Source organism: Littorina saxatilis, linkage group LG2 (genome assembly GCF_037325665.1).
Source record: "Littorina saxatilis isolate snail1 linkage group LG2, US_GU_Lsax_2.0, whole genome shotgun sequence".
Classification (NCBI taxonomy): domain Eukaryota; kingdom Metazoa; phylum Mollusca; class Gastropoda; order Littorinimorpha; family Littorinidae; genus Littorina; species Littorina saxatilis.
Genome location: NC_090246.1, coordinates 27,481,578 through 27,498,159, shown reverse-complemented (window position 1 = coordinate 27,498,159; position 16,582 = coordinate 27,481,578). Strand labels below are relative to the sequence as shown.

Below are 16,582 nucleotides of genomic sequence, written 5' to 3'. Positions count from 1 at the left end.
ATCTAGTCAGCCGTAACCTGCTCCCGTTACCTGATCAGCGTCACGAAGCGCAGAGTCCTCGGAGCAGTTTTGTGCTTTGCTCAGTCTCGTACGGTCTCCTTTCTGGTCAGAATGTCTGTGTTAGGCTGTGGACTTTGGAGTCGGTGGTTTGTTTGGGGATAAAGGCCATCCCTTTTGAACGTGGAAAAAGAAAAACACACACCTGCGAGTTCTTCCTTTGCCCTTGGGTTTCGCCATCCTTTGACCTTTAGGAGCGGGTGTAATTGTGTTATACATGTACCTGTATTTAGTTGGTTATGGACTTTGGATGTTTGTGATCGTCGGACTTTGTACCTTCACGTCGAAGCCAAAGGTGAATAGAGTAGCGGTTCTGCTCACGCCAACCCCCCCCCCCCCCCCCCCCCCATTTGGCAAACAAACAGACTCATTAGTTTATTTCGAGAATATTGTTGTGTGCTTACTGTTCTTGCCTTGACCTTTTTGGGACTATTCATTATTGGCCGCGAAGCCTTCGTGTGCCAACCAGAAAATAAGACCTAGGTTCCAGCGGAATAGGATCGTAGCGTTAACTGCATTGAGGTTGCGCTTTTTTTTAATTTTTTTTAGAAGTAATCGATCATTAATTGTTAAAGATATTATGTTTTTTTTCTACATTGCCTTTGTCGCATTGTATTGACTGCTGTGAGATAGAAGATCTTAATTGCTGTGAAGTGTGGATCGGGTTTTAAGAAACGAGTCACAGCGTGTACAAGCACTAGCGATCACGATGACCCCGGCGGGACAGTACGCTGAAACGACAAGATTCTGTCGCTTAACATGTAACAAGAAACATCTGTGTGTTTCAAACCATGTCATTAAATCCGAAGTTGGCGCAGTCATGTCCAAAACGGATTTCAGTGTTTGCATAGACTATTTATAGGTGGGAACTATTTTTGACTGGCTCTGGCTCTGAGCTCAATTTGCTGTGGACATCGAAGCTGACGAAGATAAGTTCAGAATTCCAATCTGGCCGGTCCAGATCAATCTCAAATATCGACCTAATTTAAAATGTGCTCTTATCATTCATAATTGGTAATTAGCAAAAACTAAGGCACGAATCGAATTGTAAAGCTAAGACGAGGATTTACAGTCTTCTGCAAATGTTTTCAAAACGGCCATTACGGCAAACTTTTGGGCGATTTGATACAAGTTTCGGTGTTCTATCCCGACTGACGACGCCAAACGACATTCTGAGACTGTATAATTTTTATAGTGGGAGCTACCGCTGTGGAAGGTAATCCGGCAGGGGCCAGTGTCCGTGACAGGCATGTTTTATTGCCGACAGAACCAGACCTGAAACCGCAGATTGAGAATAGTTACGGCCTTTGCTCCCAGGAAAAACAATTACACAGAGGGCAACCGGCAACCAGAACCACGCGTACTCGTGATGATGCAACCCTCTCTATCTGCCTCTGACATGAGTGCATATATACACTTGTGACTTCATTGCTGTTTTGATTTAGACGTAGTGTTTTGAGAGTAAGATAGTGTATCGTTTCTCAGTGTTACTGTGTGTGTGTGTGACTGACAGAGAGAGAGACAGAGACCGAGATGGGGTTGGTGTGTGTGTGTTTGTGTGTGTGAGAGAGAGAGAGAGAGAGAGAGAGAGAGAGAGAGAGAGAGAGAGAGAGAGAGAGAGATGTCTGTGTGTGTAATCGCAGTGATGCCCACTATCACAGTCTGTCACATACCCTATCAGATACAGAACACAATGCAACCAGTGGATACGGATGCACCAATAATGCAGTCAGTGTTTACCTGTACAAGCATGCTGCATAGTTGGCATGGTTTTTGGCCAGGTGTAAAACAACCTTTGTACCGACTGTGTGCGTACGTACCCATGTGTCGGCGTGCGTAACAGACTATGCGTCAACTTATTTCGCGGAACAGACCTTTGGACCCACATGGCTAAAAATACACACGCGCCTGTGAGGGTCAAAAGCTATTTCTTGCTCCAGGCTGTATTGAGAATAGCAAGAAGAAAGAGAGAGACAGTTTTGTTTTCCGCGATCAATATCCGGCAGGCGTTTCCCTTCAGTCATGTTCGCATATGGGTCGCGCATATATATTGCGGTTTTTATTATTGAACCAAACACCGTTCTGTTTGCTCACATGATCGATTCTTGACGAGGCTGGGATTTGTTTGCTGTAATTAACAAGCATCGTTGTTTTCACAAACAGTACTCTCTCTCTCTCAGACTGTCTTCCTCTCTCCCTCTCTCCCTTTCACACACACACTCCCTACACACACGCACACACACATACATACACACACACCCGCACGCAGGCACACACGCGCGAACCTGAACCCTACTCAACCACGTGTTTTTGTTTTTCTTTGATTTCATTGAGCACTTTAGCTCTACAGTAAATCATTGTAGACTCTCACGTAACACCCCCACCTCTCTCTCAGTCTGACTTTATCACAAGACATTTCTTGTTTAGGAGGACGTTCCAATACTATCACCGAATCAATATAAGTACGCTGCCACTCCGAATCATACGATTTTAACCAGGCTACCCATATTGGACAGAAAATGAGGGCAGCGTGATTGTGTTTGTGTGTGAGTGTGTTTACCACTGGGAATTGAGTAATATATATACTGGGTCAGCTCTTTAGTACAACCTAAAATAACCTGTTTACTTAGCTTAGAGGAGAAAGTTTTAATTTCTACTGACACTGACAGCATAAAGCTCTGCTGCGTCAGTAGTGGGTGGCTATTACGTCTAGCCATGTAGCTGTTGTTGATTGCAAGCCCTACCGTGTTAGGGCAGCAGTGATGAAGAAGAGCAGACATGTGTGGGTGTGTGTGTGTGTGTGTGTGGGGGGGGGGGGGGGGCAGAACGGTTCAATAGCCTGGTGGGCAGGGAGTTGGGGTGTCATGGACCTGTGTCCGTGGGGGTGGGGAGGGGGGTGTATGGTCGGTCTCTGTGGGAACACCGCAGTGATGGTCGAACACGTATATTCAGTTGGCTAACAGGTACATAGCATAATTATTGGCTAACGTTTACGTGGGCGATGTTATATGTGTGCACACTGGTACACACCATTTCTCTGTCGCTGTAGCAGTCTGTCTATCTGTCTCTCCCCCTCTTCTCTCCTTTACACACACACACACACATACACACACTCACACTCACACTCCCACTCCCATCCACACAGAGAACTGAATTGAATTGAACTTTCTTTTACAAGGAATAAGATTTAAGGTTATGCCTTTGCTTACAATCTGTCCTTGGGACGCACAGACACACAATGATAAAATAAAAAATAACAACAAAAAGAGTTGGGAAAAATTAAAGAGAGAGAGAGAGGAGAGAGATTGTGTCTGTCTTATCACAAAACACTTATGTGGTTTCCATCCCAGCCGGATACAAAACAAGGAAAAACAAGTCGCGTAAGGCGAAATTACTACATTTAGTCAAGCTGTGGAACTCACAGAATGAAACTGAACGCACTGCATTGTTTCACAATGACCGTAGTCCGCCGCTAGTGCAAAGGGCAGCGAAAGTGACGAGCCTGTTTAGCGCAGTAGCGGTTGCGCTGTGCTGCATAGCACACTTTACTCTACCTCTCTTCGTTTTAACTTTCTGAGCGTGTTTTTAATCCAAACATATATCTATATGTTTTTGGAATCAGGAACCGACAAGGAAGAAGATGAAATTGTTTTTAAATCGATTTCGGAAATTTAATTTTAATCATAATTTTTATATTTTTAATTTTCAGAGCTTGTTTTTAATCCGAATATAACATATTTATATGTTTTTGGAATCAGAACATGATGAAGAATAAAAGAAAAGTAATTTTGGATCGTTTTATAAAAAAATAATTTTAATTACAATTTTCAGATTTTTAATGACCAAAGTCATCAATCAATTTTTAAGCCTACATGCTGAAATGCAATACCGAAGTCCGGCGGCCTTCGTCGAAGATTGCTTGGCCAAAATTTCAATCAATTTGATTGAAAAATGAAGGTGTGACAGTGCCACCTCAACTTTTACAAGAAGCCGGATATGACATCATAAAAGACATTTATCGAAAAAAATGAAAGAAAGGTCTGGGGATATCATACCCAGGAACTCTCATGTAAAATTTCATAAAGATCGGTCCAGTAGTTTACTCTGAATCGCTCGACACACGCACACGCACAGACACACACACAGACACATATACACCACGACCCTTGTCTCGATTCCCCCTCTATGTTAAAACATTTAGTCAAAACTTGACTAAATTTTAAAAAAAAGGGGGGGGGGGGGTAGGCAAAAATCTGTGCAGCTTGTATTAAAAATAGAATCACGTTAATTGTTCACCTATCCTTTCTGCATAAGACCTTGCCTACACAGAATTGAGGCTTTGGAAGGATAGAATGAACAAATGCCTTCCTCTTTGTCGCCTTTGAACCTTATATATTGATTGCACCTGAAAGTGGGCCTGGGTGGTAGGTTGTAACTGATATACACAGCAAAAGGGGAAGGTGATAGAACAGAGTGGGGTCATAGTAATGCCAGCCCAATATATCAGGTTAAGTTGATGAAGGTTAGACCTTTTAGGTTAGATATTTTTTGTCTTATTTTAAAGTTATCTTTTGGGTATTTTTTTCAATGTTGAAAAAAGACAATGCAGAAGGTCATCTTTCAGCTGACAAGACAAAAGATTAGTCATCATGAGTTGCAAAAAGCAAAAAAATGTAGTGTAGTTTTTGTCTCACTTCTGGTGCAGAAAATAGTGGCTAAAGATCAAGTGGTGATTAAACAATTTAATTGTGTAAGATAATATTCCTAGGTCTGTTGATATGGCAAGTGTTTCAAGGATGATATTTTGAAAATGGTCAGTTGACCTTTGCAATTGCACCAGGTTCATTTATCTGTTGGTGTGACAAGATTACCAGAGGGTTTAAGGTTCAACAGGTTGTTACACCGACATGAAAACAAGTAAGAATTTACCAGCTTAAAAGCAAGGCAACAAATAATGGTAATGTGTTGTTGAATGACTACATTTTTTGGGAGAATAAAAGTCTCTAACAAATCAACCCAACAAATGATAAAAACAGGTACACAAAGACACAATCAAACATATATGATAAACTCTCGTTCCCTGCCTGAAATCAGGTGCGACTGTGCGGTGTAGCACTGCAGGATCCTGACCTTCAGATGCAACACACAGAAAGTCTTGATACAAGACTGTACAAGAGCCCGCAATTTTACTACAATATGAAACAAAAACTGTACTAAACAACAACAACATAACAAAACAGAATGCAAACAGAAAACAAAATGACAAAAAGGTTGCACTGAATGATGGATGAAGATGGGGGTATGAAAATAGACGAGAGGAATTCTATTACTTGCAGTCAAATTGATGTCGATGTTTGTGATTTTTCAGCAAAATGACGGCTCCCGGATCTCAGGTCTCAACACAGATGGCAAGATCAAAGAGACGATGTACGAGGATGTTCACACACTTCTCGAGGCCTTCCAGAGGGGTGCCCGTGTTTCAAGTAAGAATTACATCTTGTCAGAGAGACAGAGACAGAGAGAGAGACAGACGGAGAGACAGACAGAGAGACAGACAGAGAGACAGAGAGACAGACAGAGAGACAGACAGAGAGACAGACAGAGAGACAGACAGAGAGACAGACAGAGACAGAGAGGGAGACACCAAGACAGACAGAGACTCTCTGTCTGTCTGTCTACTGAATCTGTCTGTATCTGTGGTGGTGTGGGAGGGAAATGAGAACTTACTGTTTACTGAGTTGTTTAAGAATTACTCAGATTGGTCAGGGAAAGAGCTGAGGCAGACTATTCACTCAAAAGCTGTAGTGCTGCCTTCTTATTTACTTTATTTTAGATCTACATTTTCACATTGTTTGCTTGGTATGAAAACTTTGTTCATTGACGGATCAGTGACATCTACTTGCCTAACCTTCACCCTTATCAAGTTGAGGTGGGGGAAAAAAAGGATAGGAAAGGCTGTTGTTACATTTATCTCTGTATTCATGCAGATGTAATCGTAGGGTGGACATTTTTTAGTCCACATAGGTCACAGAGGCCTTGTTTGGGTTGTAAATTCCGGTGTGGCCTTACCTGACTGCAGATAAAGACTGAAAAACAGATGTAATCGTAGGGTGGACATTTTTTTTTAGTTCACATAGGTCACAGAGGCCTTGTTTGGATTGTAAATTCTGGTGTGACCTTACCTGACTGCAGATAAAGATTGAAAAACATGTTAGTCCGATAAGGTGATTGGGATATGGTTATTTACACACAGCAAGATTTACAATCATTCCAGCCTTGACCTGACCTTGCAAACCCCTGGTCTTAACCCACCCCACCACTCCCCACCCTGCTGTTTGATTGTGGGTACCCTAAGACCTCCCTAAGATAAAAGGCTGAAGAATGGGAGTCTTGAACAATGTGATTTATGGACTCCCCTACAATTTTCCCAGACTTTATATTTAGGGAATTCTCTGTAACTATTTGAGAGACGGGCTTTTTCATGGCGGCTTTGTAAACATACTCACCTGCTTCGGTGCAAGTGAAACAGTATTCACCGTGACAGAAGTTCAGGGATGGTTATCTTCCTAGATCATGTGAGGCTCTCAGCGCTTTTGTATTCCTTTTTGGAAAAATAGTCATGTGAGGGTTGCTTTGTGTCTCTCCAGGAAGTAGACAAAGTGTTTTATTGTTATCTATGTGTTTTTGTTGTGTTCAAATGTCTCCACAAATCTTGTACTGAAAACCAATGTTTAAATATGGTTAACAAGCAGGTCTTGATGCATCTCGGACCTTCATTTTAGTCTATTCATTTTACTGATCAACAATAAAGTTATTGTTATTGATATTTTTCATTGTGCTAAATTGTTAACATTTTTCACTCATCTTCTTTCATATTGAAGTGAATTCAGGTCATTCAGTTGCTGTCTGTCTTTTTCAGAAAATGGGCCCTGCCTTGGTTACAAACCATCGGCTAAAGAGCCATTCGAGTGGATCACTTACGATACGGTGATTATGGTTTGAACATTTGTCTGTCTGTTTGTTTGTCTGTCTGTCTTGTCTGTGAGATTCACACAGTGGTACTGTGAATCTCACATGAGGCTTAATTGGGTTATTCCCCTGTCTGTTTCTCTGTACCTGACACATTCACAGTCTTATTCTCTGTGGGTGTTTTTATATATTACGTGTACTACATTTTACTTTCAACATAGTTTTCAGAGAATTATTGTTTAAGATATGGATGTCTGATTTGCTCAGTGAAAGTATCATAAACACATTAGGAAGAAAAGTAGGATGAACGTTTCAAGACTCTTCCTCTCCTAAGTTATGAAAACGTGCAGGGATGGGGCGGGGATATAGCTCAGTTGGTAGCGCGCTGGATTTGTATTCAGTTGGCCGCTGTCAGCGTGAGTTCGATCCCAGGTTCGGCGGAAATTTATTTCAGAGTCAACTTTGTGTGCAGACTCTCTTCGGTGTCCGAACCCTCCCCCCGTGTACACTACATTGGGTGTGCACGTTAAAGATCCCACGATTGACAAAAGGGTCTTTCCTGGCAAAATTGCTTAGGCACAGTTAATAATTGTCTACCTATACCCGTGTGACTTGGAATAATAGGCCGTGAAAGGTAAATATGCGCCGAAATTGCTGCAATCTACTGGCCGTATAAAATTTCATCTCACACGGCATCACGGAATATGCGCGATATAAGCGTCATTGATTGATTGATTGATTGATGTCGTTTGGTGTCTGCAGGTGGTAGAATGCCTAAACTTCTTTCAAACCAAGAAAAGTTTGATGCAATTTAGGCAGAGGTACTATACTTTTTTATCACATGTAGAGGAAAGGTTACACCAAGGACTGCCTTAAACTTCCAAAAATGGCTTAAACTTTAATGGCCATTTTGACATAAGTTTGCGAAAGGAAATAGATCCTAACATGAGACATATGCCTCCTGGTGGGTTAAGGCTGGAGATTTTTCGGATCTCCCAGGTCAACTTATGTGCAGACCTGCTAGAGCCTTATCCCCCTTCGTGTGTACACGCAAGCACAAGACCAAATGTGCACAAAAAAGATCCTGTAATCCATGTCAGAGGTCGGTGGATTATACTTATAGAAACACTAAAATACCCAGCATGCTTCCCCCTGAAAGCGGAATATGGCTGCCTGAATGGCGGGGTAAAAATGGCCACTCATACAAAAACCTTAGCAAACTTGGGAGTTACAGCCCATGAACGAAGAAGAAGATCCTAATAACATTATATACTTGCAGGTCCTGGAGAGAGCACAGCATGTTGGATCAGGACTTATCACCCTGGGACAGGCGCCAGAGAACTCAACACGAGTGGGCGTGTATTCACAGAACAGACCCGAGGTGAGCTAATTTTGTTTTTGTTGTTAAGCTTACTGGCGCTCAACACTCACAGGGATACTTGAAACAGAGAAGGTGACTCTTGTCTTCCAATTAGGAAGATTGCACATTACAAAGGTTTTTTCTGCACCATTTAAGCAGTTGTATTCGGTCTTATAAATATAATTTATTATAGGTTGTCAGAGATTTTAGCCAGAATACCATGTAGACATTCTGAAAAGTTCAGAACCCTGGGTCAGAATTTGCATTTAATAATAATAGACGATTTTTGGAAAGAACTCCTTCGGGTTTGTAGATGTTGTGGAACCTGTGGACCGGAACAAGTGTTTCCGACAGACCTCTCGTTAGTAATTGGTCCATCCTTTGTTTGTCGGAGGTTTTGCAAGAAAAGGTCACTCTCCCAAAACCCATTCAAACCTGACAGAGTTATTTTCAGAATTCGTCTATTGGAATGGACATCTAAAAAAGAAATAGAACCATATATACAGAGCTACCTTTTAATCACAGGTGAATTTAAATATGACTCTGCTTTAAACTGTGCAGAGCTAGGTTTCAGGCATTTTCAATGTGAAACATTCATATCCATATTTAGTGCAACAATTTCTAATGTTGCCCTTTGTGTATGTTTCAGTATGTGATCAGCGACTATGGGTTGTGGTCCTACTCTATGGTTGGTGTTCCTCTGTACGACACACTGGGTGCTGAGGCCTGCAACCATATCATTAACCAAGGTGAGATTCCTGCCCCCATCCACCTACCCACCCTTGACATGTTTTGCAGTATGTACTTGTGATTGTCATCTTGTTTTGTTTGTATTCCTACGCATGTGTGTGTGTGTGTGTCTTTCTTGTCTGTGTGTGTATATCTTTGTGTGTGAGTAAGTGGGGGCCTCTTCCTGTGCTTTTTGGGACCTTTTTGAAAACAACTTTTTTTGTGTGGCTGTTGTGAAGTATGATCATCTTTGTAAATTAAACAAAACGCTTTCTGTCTCTGTCACAATTATCTTCTGGTCAACAAGCTAAGAGTTCCAGAGAAAAATAAAACAACTAATTCATCAGTGTAACACAGTGTGACACATTTCACCAACTTAAATCTGGTCATGTTGACAGCTGAGATCTCAGTGGTGATCTGCGACAACAACATGAAAGTGAAGAACCTGATCAAGCGGCTGGCAGAAACACCAAACCTCAAGACAATCATCCTCATGGACCAGATTGACGGGGAGAGTCAAGAACAGGCAAAGCAGGCTGGCATCAACCTGCTACAGTTCAGCGAATTAGAGGTCAGTCACTTGATACAATACAAAACAATAGAATTTTATTATCTCAATTAGCACAACAACAACAAAATCTGTGATGTGAGGTGTAAGTCAAATTGGCTCTCTGCCAATTCTTTTTGATTTGTTTTTTTGTTTTGTTTAGGTTTTTTATTGATGAATTTGATGCATTTATTTATTTATTAATTTGTTTATTTTAATTAACGCATTCATTGGCAGGCCCAAATCGGTCAGGATTAAGTTTTATCTGCATTTAGTTTGTCACTTTCAAAGTCTTTAAGGAAAGACATTACAAAAGGCATAATTTGTAGAAAAAAAAGTTATCACCGCACACCTTACCAGTATCATTCATCGACTTTTTGTACAGTGTTTAAAATGTTCATCCTCTTGGTTACATGTACAATAATTCATGTAGTTTTTTTGCTGCAGGGTTTACTGCAGATGAGACATAATTTTATTGTGTTTTTAATTTTTCAGAAACTTGGAAAAGAGAATCCAACAAAAACAAATGTAAGTATATGATGTTAGCTTGGCAAGTATCAAGTATGCTGGCATGCATATTCTACAGTGTGTGTTTTTTTGTCTGTGTGTGTGCGTGTGTACGTTCTTTGAAAAATTATGAATGCATAAATCACATGAAAAAAATTGTTTTTTGTCACAGGCTTGTTGCTTGTAACTATATATTTCTGCTTTGATCCTTGGAAAAAAAAATACAAAAGAGAAATAGGAGCAACAAAGAATAGTTTGAAATAAAAGAGACGTAATAATTTTGTCACTTGTTAAGTGAACTATGACAGCTGCTGGAAAGAAAATGTGTGTTTATTTTTTGAGTCTCACTCTCTTAACTGACGTTTCCTTCCTGTGTTTTGTGCAGCCCGCCAAGCCAGATGATGTGTGCATCATTTGCTACACCAGTGGCACAACAGGTATCGTAACAGTTCCCTTTTCATAGCTCTGCTACACATATATTGGCTTTCAAATTCGTGACCTTATAAATTCATGCCCAGCTACTAACATTTGAAAAGATGCGTGAAATTCAAAAGAGGAGAGAAGTGGGAATAGGAGATGGTGAGAGAAAGGAGGTGGGAGAACAAATTGTGAAGGGTGAAAAAGAGAAATAACTGAGGTAGCTGAAGAGAAATGATAGAGAAGAGGAGGGGCAGGAGAATGGACAATCATGAGATTGTATTCAGCCCAGTGTGCTAAAAGACAAGGAAAAAGCTTATTTGGCAATGTGGCAGACATACTCAGCTCCTTTTTCTCAACCTTAATCATTGATATCCACGCCCCCACACAAACCGAACCAAATGAGGCAGTCACCTGCAGCATTAATTTCCTGAGGTGAATGCTGTGTGTGGAGACAGCGCAGTCTTTTACCTTGATTTTATGTGTGTGTTGTGCAGGTATCCCCAAGGGAGCCATGCTGACCCACAGAGGGTCAGTAGCCACATCGTCTTCGGCTCTGCATCAAGTGGTCAGTACTGCTGTGTATTTGTGTACTCTTTGGTGGTACATGTACTTATACTTGCGTGAAATTTGACATGTGCTGTCTCCAGAAGAGTAAACGTCCTTGTTCACGGGGTGAAACCCTGACAGAAAACAAGTTTTAAAAAAAAATGTGTGTGTGTGTTTGTTTGTGCTTCCCTTTTTGACTCGCATGCGAAGCAAAAGTGAGTCTATGTACTCACCCGAGTCGTCCGTCCGGACGTCCGTCCGTCCGTCCGTCCGTCCGTCCGGAAAACTTTAACGTTGGATATTTCTTGGACACTATTCAGTCTATCAGTACCAAATTTGGCAAGATGGTGTATGATGACAAGGCCCCAAAAAACATACATAGCATCTTGACCTTGCTTCAAGGTCAAGGTCGCAGGGGCCATAAATGTTGTCTAAAAAACAGCTATTTTTCACATTTTTCCCATTTTCTCTGAAGTTTTTGAGATTGAATACCTCACCTATATATGATATATAGGGCAAAGTAAGCCCCATCTTTTGATACCAGTTTGGTTTACCTTGCTTCAAGGTCAAGGTCACAGGAGCTCTTCAAAGTTGAATTGTATACATATTTTGAAGTGACCTTGACCCTGAACTATGGAAGATAACTGTTTCAAACTTAAAAATTATGTGGGGCACATGTTATGCTTTCATCATGAGACACATTTGGTCACATATGATCAAGGTCAAGGTCACTTTGACCCTTATGAAATGTGACCAAAATAAGGTAGTGAATTACTAAAAGTGACCATATCTCATGGTAGAAAGAGCCAATAAGCACCATTGTACTTCCTATGTCTTGAATTAACAGCTTTGTGTTGCATGACCTTGGATGACCTTGACCTTGGTCAAGGTCATGTAAAGGTCAAGGTCAAGCATGTGAGTCATATGGGCTTTGCCCTTCTTGTTTTTTTTTTTTAGGTCCAAGCATGTCATCGCGATATAGCTAAATTCGGGATGAAAAGAAACGCGATATAGTGGAAGTTCTCTGTCCTTTTCTCACCAATCCCAAGATAATTTAAAAAATAGCCACGTCGTCAACACAGGCATTACATTTGTGCACGCACATGCATGCACACACACACATACTTGCACATATAGACACATGCAGTCACAGGTACATGCAGACTAGTGCTTGTACATGCACACAGACATTAACATTGACACACACACACACGCAGACGCAGACGCATGTACACTCTTACATTTACAACACCAGTAGACGGACTCGCACAAGCAGAGTTTCTGTCCATTGGGTTGTTTTTAAAGTTGAAATCTGCAGCCTGCTCTTGCTGGCTGAAATTCCAGACACCTTTGTTGGTACATGTATCTGTCTTATGGGAATCGCTGTAAAATCTTCTGCAGTTTTGTATGTAAATAACGAACAAAGTATGGCAATACTATAAGATGTTTGGTGACTTGTTGACAGACCAGCTTTTTTGTTGGTCCAAGGGGATCATATCGTCTTTTGTTTCCTCTTTATCGACCAAGGCCGAAGACCGCGGTTGATAAATATGAGATAAAAGGCGATATGCTCCCCGAGGACCAATAACAAAATGCTGGTCTGACGACAAGCCACCAAACATCGTTTTTGTCATCATTTTGGTTGTGCAACAAAATGCACAATAACCCACAGGGAGACTAATTTTTAGAATCCAACTCCGGGTCACAAAGCATCGTCACAGTAGCTCGAGATAACACGTCAACCTTGTATGTGACGTCAAACGTAGCTTGTTGACGCTTTTCTTCCAGTCTGAAAATGTACAGAGCTGAGTTCAGTAAGTGTTGAGCATATTTTTTTTCTTTTTAAGTGTTTATGACTTTTCGTTGTGAATTTTGCGATTACAGAGATAAGTTGCAAATTGACCATGAGTCGCCGCGGTAATTATCAACATTGATTGGGTCTTTGAGAGTGAATGCTTGCAATCGTTGTCCTCGGAAACACAAATCCAAAGCCGCGATGGTTCCACACATCAAACAATCAGACTGATTGGGTTTTACTTTGACAATCCACGTTTCACCTGAAAGCTCAAACCCATTCACCACCTCGATTTATTGCCTGGGGAACATGACATTTATTTCCCAGGTGCTTGTGAATGAAAACTCGTGAAAATGATGACAAATGTGATTGTTTTGTGTCTTTGCAGGCGGCTGGTGGCGTAGATCTGGGGCCAGGGGATGTGATGATTTCCTACTTGCCCTTGGCACACTCCTACGAACGACTTTTACACGTATGTAATCTACTTTCAGTAGCTTTGATCCACCCTTACTATAATAGTTTTGTTTTGGTAGCATTTAAAAAACAAAATTGTGTGTGTAAAATTTTCCACATCAAGAGCACTGTTTGCTACTGGCTGTATGTGCTGTCGTTAAAGTGTTTTGTTTTGGAGAAATTCATGGTCTTGACATGGCAAACTTTGCACGCACAGATGAACTTTTTGAGTATGACAGAGATCTGCATACATGTATTAAGCTGAATGCACATGCATTTATTTTGGTTTGGTTTTAGCCAGTGAAAGATACCTTTTGAGTGTAACTGTAATGGAAAGCCCAAACGTTAAACATGTCACACTACGTCTCAAACATTTTCAACTGTTGGTTTAAACCATGTTTTCTTTCTAAGTCTTTATTGTAATGCAATAAACCCCCAATTTTAAGACCTAAAAAATCCTGAGAAAATCAAGGGAGGGAGTCTTGAAATAGAAGTCCATTGACAGAGGTTATGAACACAACATTGATAAAGCAAGGTCTTAAGTTTTAAATTCAGGGGTCTTCTTCTTCTTCTGCGTTCGTGGGCTGAAACTCCCACGTACACTCGTGTTTTTTGCACGAGTGGAAGTTTACGTGTATGACCGTTTTTTTACCCCGCCATTTAGGCAGCCATACGCCGTTTTCGGAGGAAGCATGCTGGGTATTTTCGTGTTTCTATAACCCACCGAACTCTGACATGGATTACAGGATCTTTTTCGTGCGCACTTGGTCTTGTGCTTGCGTGTACACACGGGGGTGTTCGGACACCGAGGAGAGTCTGCACACAAAGTTGACTCTGAGAAATAAATCTCTCGCCGAACGTGGGGACGAACTCACGCTGACAGCGGCCAACTGGATACAAATCCAGCGTGCTACTGACTGAGCTACATCCCCGCCCTGAATTCAGGGGTCTTAAAAGGGGGGTTTCATTGTACATTACAACAAACAAGCTTGTAGTGCTGATTGGAACTGAATGCCTACGGATCATTGAGAGTTCAGTGCAGTAGAATCACAATAACCGGCCAAGAATACACAGTGCAAAAAGAATAAAGTATAGTTTTGGGTGCAAACAATATTGCAATATTTTTGTTTATTAGAAATCCAAAACAAACAAAAATATAGCTTCTGTACAAAAAGTTTTTCAGTACTTGATTGCACAGTTTTATAACAGCTGAAACAGGTCAAGTCAGTATTACAATTTTTATATTTCTTTTTATTACACAGGGTGTTATCTACATGCTGGGAGCCCAGATTGGCTTTTTCCAAGGAGATGTCCGAAAACTGATGGATGACATCAAAGAACTGCAGCCCACGTTGTTCCCCTGTGTGCCCCGTTTGCTCAACAGATTTTATGACAAGGTCGGTGTGTAGAGATTTCGTGCAACATGTGTGAATGCCTTTGTGATTGAATGGCTCTGTCTGTCTAGTCTTGTCTAGTCTTGTCTGTCTGTCTGTCTGTCTGTCTGTCTGTCTGTCTGTCTAGTCTTGTCTGTCTCCACCTGGAGCCAGTTGATGGGACTTGCGCTGTAGAAAAGTTATTATTATTATTATTTGTCAGTATGTACACTATTGTGCATGCACAAAAGCAGTGTATGCGTTCATGTGTGTATGTCTGTCTGTCTGTGTGTTTGCGTGTCTGTCTGTCTGTTGTTTTGTCTGTCTGTTTGTGTACAGATTTTTTTTCAGTGGGTGAGATTGGATGTGCGCCTAAAGGATGAGCTATTGTATAAAATGCTGTCCTTCAGCTGTAACTGTAAACTTAATTGAGTATTCAGCGTGTGATGAGATGCTGTGAACATGTATGGATGATGCTATGGATGATGATGATGATGATGATGATGATGATGATGATGATATGCAAAATATGCATGATTTTTATGATTTTCATGATGATTTTCACGATGGTTTTCATGATGATTTGAATAATGTTTTTGATGATGGTAACGGTGATGTGTTGACAGGTGTTGACAGGTGTGAACAGCAGCCTTATCAAGCGATTCCTCTTCAGCATGGCAATCAAAAGCAAGGAGGGTGAACTGAAAAAGTATGGACCAAACTTACTCAGTTTTGAGCACTTTGAACAGTCACAAATATTGATAAAAACTTTTTATTTGATACCTTTGTTTTTTAATGTCTGAAGTTTAACAATTTTAGAATGGGTTAGAAAACCTGATGGTATCAATCAGAAGCGAAAGTGATTTATTATGGGGGAACAAATAAGATTGGTAACTGCGATAGCACTACAGGAACTGGCAAAGGCCTTCCTTCCGCTTGTGCTTTTAAGGACAAGGAAGATGTACAGAAACACAGTATTTTATTTCCTAACCCCTAAATGTTAGATGCAAAAGAGCATGTTCCATTTCCTTTTCTGAGTACAAACAAAAATTCAGAGGTGAATGTTGTGGAATTGGAAAAGAGATGTTTGAAAACCTATTATCCATTGCAAGAGATTCATATCTTTCATTGAAAGTAGAAGACAGGAGGTATGTTTTCATTTTCTATGAAATTCAAATCTTTTCTTGAAATCCATTTAAATTATACTGGAACCCCCCTTTTAAGATCCCCCCCCCACCCCCACCCCCACCCCCCCCCCCTCCTCCTTGATTTAAATCTTTCCCCCTTCATATACCTTGCTTTTTTGTTCTCTGATTTTCTGTCTGCAAAATTACCTTCATTTTAAGACTCCCTCCATTTTAAGACCAGATTTTTGGAGGTCTTAAAAAGGGGGTTCCATTGTAGAAGGCAGGTAGCTAATTTTGGTTTTGTTCTCTTCAACAGGCGTATCATACGCAAAGACAGCATCTGGGACAAGATAGTCTTCAAGACGGTACAGGCGGCGCTGGGTGGCCGTGTTCGTCTCATCACCACAGGGTCTGCCCCCCTCTCACCCAAAGTCCTCAACTTCCTCAGGTGCATTGTGGGATGTCCGGTAAGTTTCATCAGTATTCGCTAATAGACGTTTTTCAGAAATAACTCGGTAAGAATTTTCAAGTAATGTGGCACAGTAAGAACCCCTGACATCGAGGCAAGCTTTTCAAAGGGAGATGACCCGCTTTAACCTTACATCGCAGTGAACAACTTTCAGACATGGGATTCTTCCGTAAATTTACGGAATTCCGTAAATTTTTAGGCTCCAGGGATCATTCTTGAGATTCGTGCAA

The 16,582-nt window shown here is 41.0% G+C and overlaps 1 protein-coding gene across 5 annotated transcripts in view; it reads left to right on the top strand.

Moving 5' to 3' along the window:
• Positions 1-16,582, top strand: part of LOC138958644 (long-chain-fatty-acid--CoA ligase 5-like) — a 52,012-nt gene that overhangs the window by 21,715 nt on the left and 13,715 nt on the right. For all 5 annotated transcript variants that reach the window (XM_070329861.1, XM_070329860.1, XM_070329858.1 and 2 more), the window contains 12 exons: positions 5,426-5,540; positions 6,977-7,044; positions 8,306-8,407; positions 9,036-9,135; positions 9,514-9,686; positions 10,158-10,190; positions 10,555-10,606; positions 11,084-11,154; positions 13,319-13,402; positions 14,646-14,780; positions 15,383-15,465; positions 16,200-16,350. In XM_070329861.1, coding sequence (XP_070185962.1) covers positions 5,426-5,540; positions 6,977-7,044; positions 8,306-8,407; positions 9,036-9,135; positions 9,514-9,686; positions 10,158-10,190; positions 10,555-10,606; positions 11,084-11,154; positions 13,319-13,402; positions 14,646-14,780; positions 15,383-15,465; positions 16,200-16,350 — 1,167 coding nt within the window. The remainder of the gene's footprint in view (positions 1-5,425; positions 5,541-6,976; positions 7,045-8,305; positions 8,408-9,035; positions 9,136-9,513; positions 9,687-10,157; positions 10,191-10,554; positions 10,607-11,083; positions 11,155-13,318; positions 13,403-14,645; positions 14,781-15,382; positions 15,466-16,199; positions 16,351-16,582) is intronic.